At 36.8% G+C, this 12,676-nt stretch overlaps 2 protein-coding genes across 8 annotated transcripts; one reads left to right on the forward strand and one right to left on the reverse strand.

The window, feature by feature from the left end:
* Positions 1 to 400: 400 nt before the first annotated feature.
* Positions 401 to 7,237, reverse strand: LOC113121168 (uncharacterized). 6 transcript variants are annotated; one of them, XM_026291440.1, is made up of 11 exons: positions 7,120 to 7,237; positions 5,731 to 5,902; positions 4,312 to 5,631; positions 4,101 to 4,240; positions 2,762 to 2,966; positions 2,557 to 2,661; positions 2,290 to 2,474; positions 2,063 to 2,204; positions 922 to 1,545; positions 741 to 805; positions 439 to 506 (listed from the first exon to the last, which is right to left on the reverse strand). In XM_026291440.1, exons 1-10 carry the CDS (start codon positions 7,132 to 7,134, stop codon positions 786 to 788), a joined length of 2,928 nt encoding a protein of 975 aa, XP_026147225.1. In that variant the 5' UTR covers positions 7,135 to 7,237; the 3' UTR covers positions 439 to 506; positions 741 to 785. The 6 variants fall into 6 exon arrangements, with proteins under 6 accessions (XP_026147223.1, XP_026147224.1, XP_026147221.1 ...); XM_026291437.1 differs by having other exon boundaries at positions 741 to 823; XM_026291438.1 differs by having other exon boundaries at positions 401 to 823; positions 922 to 1,542.
* Positions 7,157 to 12,210, forward strand: c20h2orf81 (chromosome 20 C2orf81 homolog). Of its 2 annotated transcripts, none has more exons than XM_026291442.1 (4): positions 7,157 to 7,289; positions 7,647 to 7,880; positions 11,797 to 11,994; positions 12,084 to 12,209. In XM_026291442.1, exons 2-3 carry the CDS (start codon positions 7,656 to 7,658, stop codon positions 11,986 to 11,988), a joined length of 417 nt encoding a protein of 138 aa, XP_026147227.1. In that variant the 5' UTR covers positions 7,157 to 7,289; positions 7,647 to 7,655; the 3' UTR covers positions 11,989 to 11,994; positions 12,084 to 12,209. The 2 variants fall into 2 exon arrangements, with proteins under 2 accessions (XP_026147227.1, XP_026147228.1); XM_026291443.1 differs by lacking the exon at positions 7,157 to 7,289 and adding an exon at positions 7,345 to 7,498 and having other exon boundaries at positions 12,084 to 12,210.
* The last annotated feature ends 466 nt before the right edge of the window (positions 12,211 to 12,676 follow it).

A 12,676-nucleotide genomic window follows, 5' to 3' on the forward strand; every position in this document is an offset into this window, starting at 1 on the left:
TTGTTGTAATGCGTGTTTAATTATATGCAATACAAAATAAAGAATCCATAAAAAACAATTTGAATAAAAATATATCAATTTCAGTACAGCTTTAAATAAAACTCAATATTTAAGCATCACAACTAAAGCACTCAACATATTTAAACTATATTAACACTCTGGCAGAAAGTGACCAAACACTCAGCAGGAGGCAGTTCCAGCTTTATCACTTTTGAATCTAAAATAATTATATATCTATATCTATATATATAAACAAGCAATTTGCAGACAAAAATGCAATGCTACATTATATACTAATGACAAAAATAATCCAGTCTCTTGGAAGCACAATGCCATCTTTAAATGCAATTTGTCAGTAGTAGTAAAAAAAAATAAAAAGGTGCAGATAACAGAGTCATTAACATAAAAAAAAAAAAAAAAAAAAAAAAAAAAATTCAAATCATTGTCAAATTATTTAAAAAAGGTCAAGAATAATGATTTCAGAATACAGTTTCCAACTCTTGGTGCTGAAGAGAGAGAGAAAAAACACAAACATATTCATATTTTTTGTTAGATTCATATGGCACATAAGCACTATTAGGACATATAAAACAACCTATAGTTTATGCACCACAGCTGACTGTCCATGACTTGGCTCTCTATTAGAAGGTGTTTGAACACAACATTAGGATAATCATTGAAATATCCTTTATAACCAGTCTCAGGATAAAGGCCTTTGTGATTCCACTTGAAAAACTTACCACTGCTGCTCAGGACCATCAAAGATGTCAGGATGGTGTCCTCCATCACACCATCAGGTCTGATACTATCACAGCAAACAAATCTACAGTTATAAGCCCATTTTTATTTTAATGTAATTTTGCTGATTCCTTTCCACTACATTTCAGATGTTGCTTAATATTACATAAATCTAAAATGTACCAAACACCGCTTCAGTCAGCAAGCTGGATCCAAGACTCTTGGTTGATCTGGTGCTCAGTTTGTTGGCCTTGTTTTCATTATAGTGGTGAATGATGTTCCTCATTTGAAACAGATGTGTTGACGGCAAAGACATGTCCAAAAAGTAGTCGTTCTTCTTCATTTGAGCGAACAGTTGCTCAGAAATCTGACTACTTACTCTCTCAGCCAGCTGAGGCACGAGGGTGAGCTTCCTCAGAACATCTCCGTCTGTGCTGTCTTCAAGAGAACGGTCACAAAGCACGTAATGGTCAGCTGAACCCGTCACTGGGTGTCCGTTAGGATCTGTCCCTCTGGTTTTTTCATCCAGCCAGGGCAGAGACACTTTCAGCTGTCCACATCTGGCCAGTTCTATGTTAGCTTGAGTGGGTTCCACCAGGCATCCTTCAAATGGAGAGATGGGTAACTTTTCTGGTGCCCTTAGATTGGTGTGTTTTGCAAGAGCCTGTGCAAAGTCATAAATTATGACGTTAGGCATATGATGCCACGATAACAGCAAATCAGCAAAATCTTGAGGACTCTCAGCTTGAAGATTGCATTTTAGGCTGTAAACAATTCCACAGGGGCACATAATGACTCCCCAGCCTCCTAAAAGAAGACAGTTAAACAGTTAAATGACAAACTGAAAAAGGAAATATCTACTAATATTTAAATCTAAATCTTGTATTAAAATACTTTTGAAATATTTTAAAATACACTAAAGCTTGGAGTATGATTTTCTTTAAAATATTTTATTCTTAAAATGCATTAAACTGATGAAAAGTGATAAAACATTGTATAAGGTCACAATAGATTTCTATTTTGTACTAACAATAAAAGAATCCTGTTTTTTTTTCACAAAAATATTACCGTTTTTAACATTAATAAGAAGAAATGTTTCTTAAGAACCTATTCAGCTTTGCAGTCACAGAAATAAATTACATTTTAAAAGAGTTTTTTTTGTTGTTGTGATATTTCACAATATTAGTTTTACTGCATTTATAATAAAATGAATACAGCTTGTGATTGTGAAAATAAGAGACTTTGAAAACCAAAACAAAAAAAATCTTTCTGAGCCAAATGAATTCCACACAGCACATATTTACAGGAGTAGAGTTAAACTCACCAGCGGAACTCCAGATTTTTGAATAGATTTTGTCACATGTTTGCTTGGATTTCAATTCACTGCACAATCTAAGAAGGAGATCGCTGCGAGATCCAGTGGAGTCCACGTCACATTCAGTGCATAAACTTCTAATCACTTCATCCTATCAAGGCCAATGTTAGTTCACAAATGTTCATTAAAATGCAATTCAAATGCATTGAAAGTGTTGTTCTACTAATAAAGCAAACCTTCTGTTTGAAAAGTTCTTCTCTGAGTCTGTCCTCCGTAACTGTCCTTTTTAAAATCTCTGATGAAGTGTGGACTTTCTCAAACTCCGTGTTTAGCACAGTGTCCGAGTTACATGTGTTTTTGCCAATCCAAGGAGCCCAGAAGTGATAACTTGCTGGTACTGCAAATGGATTGTGTTTGCCATCTAAAACAGCAGAAGAAAAAAAAAAACAATCAGAGGATGCATTCTTTCCAAAAGTTTACTATATAGTGTAATATCCATGTACTCGCAACAAATCCTCGACAGGTCATTTCTTTGGACAGTGACTCCCAGAACTCTTCCAGACTGACCTCCCCTTTGAAATTCTCTGGAGGCTTTTCAATGTCATTTGCTGAAAACATAGCATGAGTATTTTACTATGAAAAGAACAACATACTTTAACAGTATTAAAAGATTAAACTGGCAAATGAAGAGCATTAAAATTTGTATACCTGATAAAGGAGAAGCAGTCTGTTTGTGTACACCCATAAGCACCACCGGAGGATGATCGCCACAGGTGGGGCATGAATACTTGTATTCGTGATCTGTGAGGGCTTCAAACTGCAAATAAGCATCCAGCATTGTGTCCGGAGGTGGAAACTCCACTCCTGTCATTAGTTGTAAAAACTCAACTGCTCTGCTCACTGAAGTATGGACCTAGAGAAAATATTGGTTGATAGTGATAACCCACCCAAAAAAGGTTCAAGATTTAACATTTAAAAATAGCTTTTGACAACTCAACAATCATATATTCATAAGTAAAGGAATACTCTATTTTTAAAAACTAAGAAATATACTCTTTGTATACCTTGTGAAGAAGTACACTTTAACATACTTTTGAAAAAAGTACTGAAGTGTGTGAGGAGACTGTAATATTTTCAGATAACTGATTGCATGTTATTTACATATGTCTTTGTAATAGGGTTAAAGAGGTCATGTGATGCGATTTCAAGTTTTTCTTTCTCTTTGTGGAGTGTTACAAGCTGTTCATGAATAGATAAGATGCCTAAAGTTGCAAAGACTAAAGTCTCAAACCCAAAGAGATTTTCAAATAATCAAAGCTAAGAGTCAACCACGGCCTCCTAAAACACCTCGTTTAAACACATCCTCACATGTCTACGATGTGGGAAGATTTGCATAACACCGCCCAAATGTTCACGCAAAGAAAGAAGGCGTAACTTTTATTCTACTGATGCTGCCGATGTTGCGATACGCTACACAACGTGTAGAAAAACAGTATAAGTTCATTATAATCAGTAATTATATCCCCACTGGACGCAACAAATGCCTCATTTGTTATTGGTTATTGTTTGGGTTTTATTGCTTTTGTCTCATCTCGCCAGGAGACGGCATCACAGTATGTTAAGGGGCGTAACATTTCCGTCACACACTTGAGTCATTCGGCCAATCACAATGCACTGGATAGCTGGCAAACCAGAGAACACCTCGCTTTTGTAAAAATCTATGCGTTTCAGAAGGCGGGGCATAGAGGAGAAACAATAATGTACATTATGTGGAAAATGTGCTTTTTGAACCTTAAACCACATAAACACATTGCATTTCACCAAACAATGTTATTTTTAGCATGGTCATATGACCCCTTTACAGTGTAGTGCCAAATAGTAAACTAAACTAATTAAATATGTATGTCATGAATCTAAACACATTTTCTAATGACATATTTTTAATGATAATTACAATTTAGTACTTTTAAAATATGGAACCTTTAAATGTATACTAAAAAAAATAGTTTCATGCCACTGACCCTCATATAATCAAGCTGAAGATTACCTGCAGAAGGTTTCTCAATGTTAAACATAAGGGGATGTCGAGGATAATGTGATCATTGAAGTTATGGAGACGATCTTTCCACTCTTGATAACGATAAAACATCCCACACTGCGGGCACTGCTTATAGTAGGTGGCGACATCTATCAATTAAAACAAGTATACATCACAAAACAGTTGAAAAGCACAAAAGCACACGAACAATATACTCTACCTTTAATAATGCACCAATTGGTCAGGATTTTGGCGTTCTGTGTAATTAGCATAGGATCACTGAGAAGCACATCCCCTGGACAATCCTGACACACGGTTTCATTAGGACAAAGGTTTTGTGGGTAATCTGTGTGTGGCGATGGCACCTGCATATCTTCAGGAAGAACGGCAGGTATCTTCTTGTTCTTTAGAATGTAATTCACCATATACTTCAATCCCAGACCTTTCGGTGGATAAACATCATGGTTGTCTGTAATGTCCTCTTCTTCTGAATGTGGCTGATCCAGCGATCCCTCAGTTCTGAAAAGCTCTCGTTGCGTTTGAAACAGATGCCATTTGGCGACATATTTGTGCAGACATGAACGTCGCAGTTTGGTACAAGGACAGAGCCAAGAGTCTATTATTGTGTTATATACAACCATAACACGACCTAAACGACTATAAGACGACACATTAGGTTCAAAAACTGAAATGAACTTTTTTGCTGACGAGATCCCAATCGTGGTGTGAACAGAAAGGGGTACGTAGCTACTATTAGCAAGCTGTTGCAGAGCGAGACATTCTTTTTTCTTTTTCTCGCTGAACCATTTCCCTCTCACCATCTCAGTTATAACGTCTTCCTCCAGCGAGACGTGTTCAACCAAAGACTTGCAAAAGCTCGCTGCACTGATATGCATGCACTGGTACGATGTGATGCCGCTCCTCTGCGCAATATCTATGTTCATCTGGCACTCATTCGATTCGCAGAGGGCTCTGTTGTTTTCTCCCAAATTCTGGTATTGGACGTGAAGCGGGATGCCGTGGCCTTTTACGACTTTGAGAACTGCATATATCCCATTTGTCTCATCTATACATTGGCTTGTCAGCTGAAATGTCTCACTGATGTCTAATGCCGACTGATCTGCGTGTTTGCGCTCCATATGTTTTGGTAGGTTGTTTTTATTGATGAGTATATTGCATGATGGGCATCTTTTTTTAATAACAGGCCACACGCGAGACTTTCCTGCTGCTGTGGAGGTTGATGGCGTGTCTGTGATTGTCAGAGAGGTATTATCTGTACTGGTGTTTGGTGGAGTGTATGGCATTGAAGGAACAGACTCAGCTGTATTGATGACTGATGGTGTTTCTATAACTGTCGGAGACGTCACTGGCGTATTTGTTCTCGCCAACGCTTTTGTGGCAGATTCTGATTTCGGATTATGTTTACAGACCTGTAAATGGTTTTTAAAATCGGATCTTCTAAGAATTGTTGTTGGACAGTACATACAGTGGTAATGGAGTGAAGCTCTACAGCCCAGTCCACATCTGTGGATAATGAAATCTTCAAAAAGAAAAAGAAAAACATGCATATTAATGACATATATTAATGCCACACATAATAATAATATATAAAATGCATGTGTACAGAAAATGATTATACCTCCATGGACAACTGCTTTGTTACAATGTCTTTTCAGGTGTAGTTTGACTTTGTCCACTCTGGAGGGTTTAAATATACTGGAAATGCAAAAGGGACAATGAAATCTGTTGCAGCATTTTGTGCATCTCTCCAATTGGGGAAATTTTTGATGTTTCTGAATGGTAATATGTCTCTGCAAAGGAAAGAAAAACAGAGTTACGTTGACACAACTAGGTTTTTTAATCAGGCACTGAATAGAGCACCCATTAAAAAGATAGTTCACTCAGAAATGAAAATTAATCCCAATAATGTTTGTATTTCTCTTGAATGGTTAACATGAATGATGATATTGTTAATGTAGGTAATGGTGAAGGTAACCAAAACTTCCATGCTTCAAGTTAAAGTGATTGAAACAAGCATTTCAAATCACTTTTTTTTTTAAGAGACACAAATGCTTTATATTTCATTTAGGTTTTATTTACATTTAAACATTAATCAGTGCACATATATAGAGCAAGAGCACAGAATATGTAAGATGCTCAAACATGTTGAAGTTCATGTAAGAATTTATATGCACTTATCAATGTTTATATGTAAAGGAATGGACTTTAAATGGAATAACAGAAATCCTTAAAGTTTCAGGACAAATTTTAATCTGTGTTTTAAAGATGAATTCGTTTTTTTTTTTTTTTTTTTTTTGAAAATGGCATAAGGGTGAGTAAATGGTGACAGAAGTTTTATTTTTGGATGAACTATTTATTTAGTTCACCAAACCGTGGTACTTTCTTTATTTTTTTTAGACTCACTTAAAATCTCATACATATAATACATAATCTTTTCATTTTTTTCAGAAGATAGTAAAAATTTAGACCGGATTAAGAAAACAGAATTATTCTCACCAAGAAAGTGCTTCATCCAGTTAATTGTATAGATATTAATATCAAATCTACAGCGTTTAATCGTTACATTAGTCATTAAACGTCATTAACCAGCGATAGTTGATTATACCCTATAGCCATGCAACGCTTAAGTTAAAGACTTTACTGTTTGTTACATCTTATTACTTTGTTCACTTTCATAACTTTGCGCGCGCACACATACACACACACACACACACACAAGGAGAGAGAGAGAGAGAGAGAGAGAGAGAGACGCATGCGTATGCAATGCAAGAGGTGCAGGAGGTGCTAAGAAGCTTTGAAAAACACATTTAAAACAGGACCTGCAACGAAGCCAGTTTAATATACTCGAGACGGATTTATTTCCGTGATTCCGCGCTGGTTGCGTACAGATCAACACTCAACCGCGTTCTCCATGCCACCTTTCCAGCAAACCCGTTTGTGCACCGAAAGTGTTGGTAATCATCGATAATGTTAAAATGAATAAAAAATCACTAAGGCACCAACTTACCGTCGTCCCTGCCATAATTCCGTGCTATTTAGACTTTGTCCGAGAGCGCCGGCCTCGTCCCGCTGTCCTGAAATTGCTGCAAAATGGCTGCAGTGTTTCGTCGCTTCCGGCGTCTTCATGCTCACAGGCGTCTGGCTGCTTAGCAACCACATCCGAAGCCAACAACACAAGTAGGACAAAACACCGTCGACATGTCTCCGCTTCTGCTTTAGAGCGTTTAACGGCGAAAATGCTTAAAAAGTCTTTGCAGACTCTTTCATTAGTTAACAAACATTTGAATTCGTATTTGACCTCAAAATATAGTAACTTTAGTTAGGCTGCTACTGAGAAAAACTAAAACATATTTTGACATCTTCTCCATGTGTGAAATAAAATATCCGTAAATTATCACTTTGTTTATTCTACATTGTACTACATTAGAATTTTAGCATGTGCAGTTACATGGTGTTTGTTTCAAAAGTCAACTAAGACTGCTTTCCCTTGCCCTCATGGTTATTTTAATTAATTTATTTATTTTCCCCCTGGAGGAGAAGACCATGCGTCGCTCAGCTGCCAAATCACGCCGCACTGATTCTGTCCCAGGTAATGCTGCTTCGGTCCAGCCGGTTGAGACCGTGGACATCGTCCCGGGACGCCTTACAGAGTCCACTTGGAGCAGCATGCTCTCCCAGGAGGAGGGCGAGGAGGTGGTGGTGGATATCATAGCAGAACTGATGGAAGACGTGATGGATAGATGCTATCAGGAGTATCTACAAAGACAGGTGAGGAGAAAATTCACAGAATGATAATATGTCTATTTATACTTGCTATATAAAAGTTCAAGTTTAGGATATGCATTTAGGAAGGGTTATGCCAAAGTCCTTTTAGGCAAGTTGTGCCACTCGACCGCCATCTTGGAAACGCCACCGGGCAGCTATTTCAGACTAACAAGACCAGGCTCCCATCTAAATGAATGGGCTTAGAGTCAGAACTGCACTTTCACTGGTCACTGTGGTTATGCCCAGTGTTGAGTACTCGAGACTCTACTTGGCTTTGAACTCGGTCTCGATACCGTATTTTAATGGTCTCGGTCTTGTCATGGACTCGTGTGCATTTTGACTCTGTATTGACTCGGACTCTAACATATTAGGAATCGGACTTATTCCCGACTCCACTCGAGTCACAATCAAAATATTTCATGATTATTACTGTATGTTAATATTTATTTAAACTGATGTATGATTGTAGTGCCCTACGATTTCCGTGATGCAGAAAACGCGGACGGAATCGCGGAATCCAGTCATAAAAAATGGAATTTACAATTTGACGCGGAATGTCACAGAATGTGTCCAAATTTGAATGAATTAATCAAAAGTAAGTTATTGCACTTACATCAAATCACGATATGGACTAGTACCTGAAAATATTAAGCCGGAAAAGTCTATTTAAAGTCCAACTGCAATCAAAATTGACCATATTTACTTTGTTTGCCTAAATTGATCGTTTTGTGGTGAAAAATTCATCCATGTAAATCAATCCACACAAAAACATTTTTGGCTTTTTAATCTTTAATCAAAATCTGAAAATGCCCCTCCCCTCTGCATTGGAGGACCTTTCCCGATGAAGTAGGTTTGACGGTTTGACAGTGTCTGCTTAGCATCTTTAACCACGCCCCTCCAACTGACAGTAGACAGGCTGCCCGTGTGTTTGCGAGCACTGACAGCACATGAAAGAAGGGATGGCAAGGAGGTGCATTTTTGGTTGTGGCAGTCACAAAACACTTTTCCCATTCCCTAAAATTCCCTCGTTACGGTTCAGATGGCTTGAATTTTTACAGTTCGAGGAAGGAGGGATAACAGAGAGGTCATGGATGTGCTCGAAGCACTTCACGTGCGAATGCTTCAGAAATTGGACAGAACACGAAATGGGGTTTGTGAGATATCTGTCATTAACTACTTTTCTCCAATCATGTGCTAGTTGGAAAATAAAGCCACGCCCACTATTTTTCCTCATTTAGTATTCCGTTTCACTCGGAAATACATCACAACACTGGAGAAAAGTTATTTGCAACTTCCGGTTCACGCAGACTTTAAAAATTAATCCTGCGTGTCTGTGTTAATGAATGCCGCAGAAGCGCGACTTCGTTTATTACACATACGGAAGCGTGAACACATGAACAATGTCTTCAGAACTGCACTGAGAGTCACTTCATGAGCATTTGACTGTTTGATCTGAGTAAAACTAGCGTCATGTCACACAGAACTGTAAAGGTATTCACGGTATTTGCCAGAAATGTATAATAACATAATTATAATATTATATTGTTCAGCAGAATGTACTTAGCCTACCACTACTAAAAGTTGTATTTTTAATAGTTAATCCCGTTTACCAAAAAATTATGTTTGTTTAATTTTCAATAATTAAAAGAAAAATTTAAAAAAAATTTAATGTCTTCATTTGATAACCAGAAAAATGTAAATATACAACAGAATTTCTGAGAGGAAAAAAATTTCATAAGGCTATTTTAAGAAAATAAAAAATGAATAAATTAAGTTGTTTTATGCATTTAAATAATTAGACATGCTACAACAAAGAATGAGGTAACAATAAAATATATAGTGAACAAAAAATAAAACATTTCACAGAGCCCTAAACGTAATTTTTGTTAAACTTTTAATAAATTGTTGTGGAAATGTATGTGTTATGATTTTAATTAATTAGACATGCTTTTTTAAAATACAATTACATTTAACCATTAGAGAAAAATTAAAACAGAAAAAAAATGTAATCCAGAAAAATGTAAACGGAATTTGGAAAAAATAAAATGGAGTTTGGGAAAAAATGAAAGGGATTTCATAGGGCCCTATGATTGAAATGTTAAATGATTGGTGACTTTCTTGTGACGTGAGATGTTAGTGAAATGTTAGTGCAGAGGCAGCAGGACTCAGGGCAGGATGTCTCAAACTTAACACATGTCTGTTACATCATCTATAATTCAGTTTGCATATAAGAGCCACAAAGAGTTTGTGTGCAGTAAGACTCTAAAACAGAAACATTTTTACCCTTAACTGATAATTTATATATATATATATATATATATATATATATAACCCTAGGGTTGTGGGTTCAAGTCTCGGGCCGGCAATACCACGACTGAGGTGCCCTTGAGCAAGGCACTGAACCCCCAAATGCTCCCCGGTGGTGCAGCATAAATGGCTCCCCACTGCTGTGTGTGTGCACTTTGGATGGGTTAAATGCAGAGCACAAACTCTGTTTATGTATGGTCACTCCAGACTGTATGTTAAGTTACTTTAATCAAGTACATTTTTGTTTGAGTATGGTACCAATTTTATATACTCTTGAAGGTTTCTTTAGCTCTTGTCTCAGACCCAATCTCTCTGGTCTCGGTCTTGACTCGGACACGACCCTCTCTGAACTCTCTGAACTCTGACTCAACCCTTTCTGGACTCGATCTGGACTCTGACTCGAAAGAGCTGGTCTCGACTACAACACTGGTTATGCCTTTTTATGGTTAAACAGGATACAGAGTGTAATAATTATCTAGAGCAGTGGTTTTCAACCTGTGGGCTGCGGCCTTCTAGTGGGTCGTGATGGTATTGCAGGTGGGCCGCCAAATAATAATATTTTTCATATCTGTAAAATGTCTAATTAATAACATAATAACATAATTTCTTATATATAATTAAATAAGAAAAAAAATAATATTAAACTGTAACTATGCTTCCACTATTCAAGCTCTCTGATTAGTTTAAGAATAAACCACCAATTTATCTTAGATCAAGGGTGTCGAACTCAGTTCCTGGAGGGCCACAATCCTGCACAGTTTAGATATAACCCTAATTAAACACACCTGATCCAGCTAATGTAATCATTTAGGCTTATTTGAAAATGATATGTGTGCTGGAGCAGGGCTACAGCCCTCCAGTAACTGAGTTTGACACCGCTGTATTTGATATTTCTTCTGCATATATGCTACAGAACAACAGCAGTTGTGCCAAGGGGTGCCAGCCAGAGTTATTTTCTGTTTACTGCCAGTTCATTCAATAAAGACAGTTAACAATCTAGCTTCTGAGTACTAAGTTATTAATCCAACAATAGCGGGGTCAGTTAATTTAAACATACATAATGTGTTTGGTTGTGTGGGCCACAAGATGAAAAAGCTTGGGTACCACTGATCTAGACAATACGCCAGTGTTATTTTAGTATCACTGTGATATTATTATAGTTTTTATTAATATTTTCTTTATTTTAATTACAATTTTAAAGTTTTAGTAATTCTGATGAGTGTTTTATTATTATTATTATTAAATAAATATGACTGCATATTTGTAATTTTTATTTCATAGTTTTAGTTCAGTTAGCTGTGATGGATTCAAGTACAATGGATTAACAACATAACAATTTTTCATCTTTTTAAAAGGCTTTAAACTAGACAAAAACTCCATAAAACATCTTTGAAAGTTGTGAGGTGTGACAATTACATGGCTTGTTTATTTTTTTCTTTCTTCTTCTTTTTTTTTTTTTTTACAGCACAGGCCATTGCAAAGACTGTGAGCCTATCAGAGCCTCACTTTCATCCATGTAAAATTCAATATGGCATTTTCCCAGATTAAGGTCTGTATATCAATATATGTGCATTCATTTAGCTCATACACAAACTTTCTGTCCTCCGTCCAGTTGATACCCTTCTCGGTGTGGTGGGCACAAAATAACCTGGTGGAGACACTAGAATGTCTTCTCCTGAGAAGAGATGAAGGGGATGATCCAGAGCATGAACTGTTTTGGCAAGAGGATCAAGAGCCCCAGCCCTGTGAGACTGATTCTTGGGCTGAAGGATCTGTTCCTGTGCTTCATGCTGCTCAGGAATAACACATGGTAAGAAAAGGTGGGATGTAGACAGTAGGGGGTCAGGAAAGTGAAATTCTCTGACTTTAAGATGACTTTCTTAACATGTTATATTTAAGGTTTATGTGACATCCCAAACAGCCTGAAGTGAAAAGACTGGTGGACCAGACAGAGGATTGTTATGACTGAAACCAAATTAATTTGTCATTTGTTAACCCAGAAACTGAATTAAATATTTATATTAATATGTAATAATTTATTTTATATCTAATAAATAGTTTCTGAAGGAATATGTGGCACTGAAGACTTGGAGTAATGATGCTAAAAGAAATTCAGCTTTGAGTCACAGGAATAAATGACATTTGAAAGTATATTAAAATAGAAAACAGTTTTGAACAATATTAACAAAATACAAAATACAAAGATGATTGTGGTAGGTAGTGACTGTGCATAAATGTCTCATCAGAACTACTCCACCTTCAACCCGCTCAATGCCAACAGATTGATGATGATACCCAATTATGAATGAAAACTGAAGAAAATCTGACTTCCTTAAAACTCCAAACATGAGCAAAGGAACTCAAAAGAAGCAAGTCTCTGATCCTCTTACGATTGCCTCTATTGCTTTCCGAGTTTAGTCCTAATTCGCTAAAGAACTAAAAAAATAATTCTCTCAGCCTCAAAACACTGCCTCCTCAAACACAGTTTAGGC

This window comes from Carassius auratus, chromosome 20, assembly GCF_003368295.1.
Source record: "Carassius auratus strain Wakin chromosome 20, ASM336829v1, whole genome shotgun sequence".
Taxonomy (NCBI): Eukaryota; Metazoa; Chordata; class Actinopteri; order Cypriniformes; family Cyprinidae; genus Carassius; species Carassius auratus.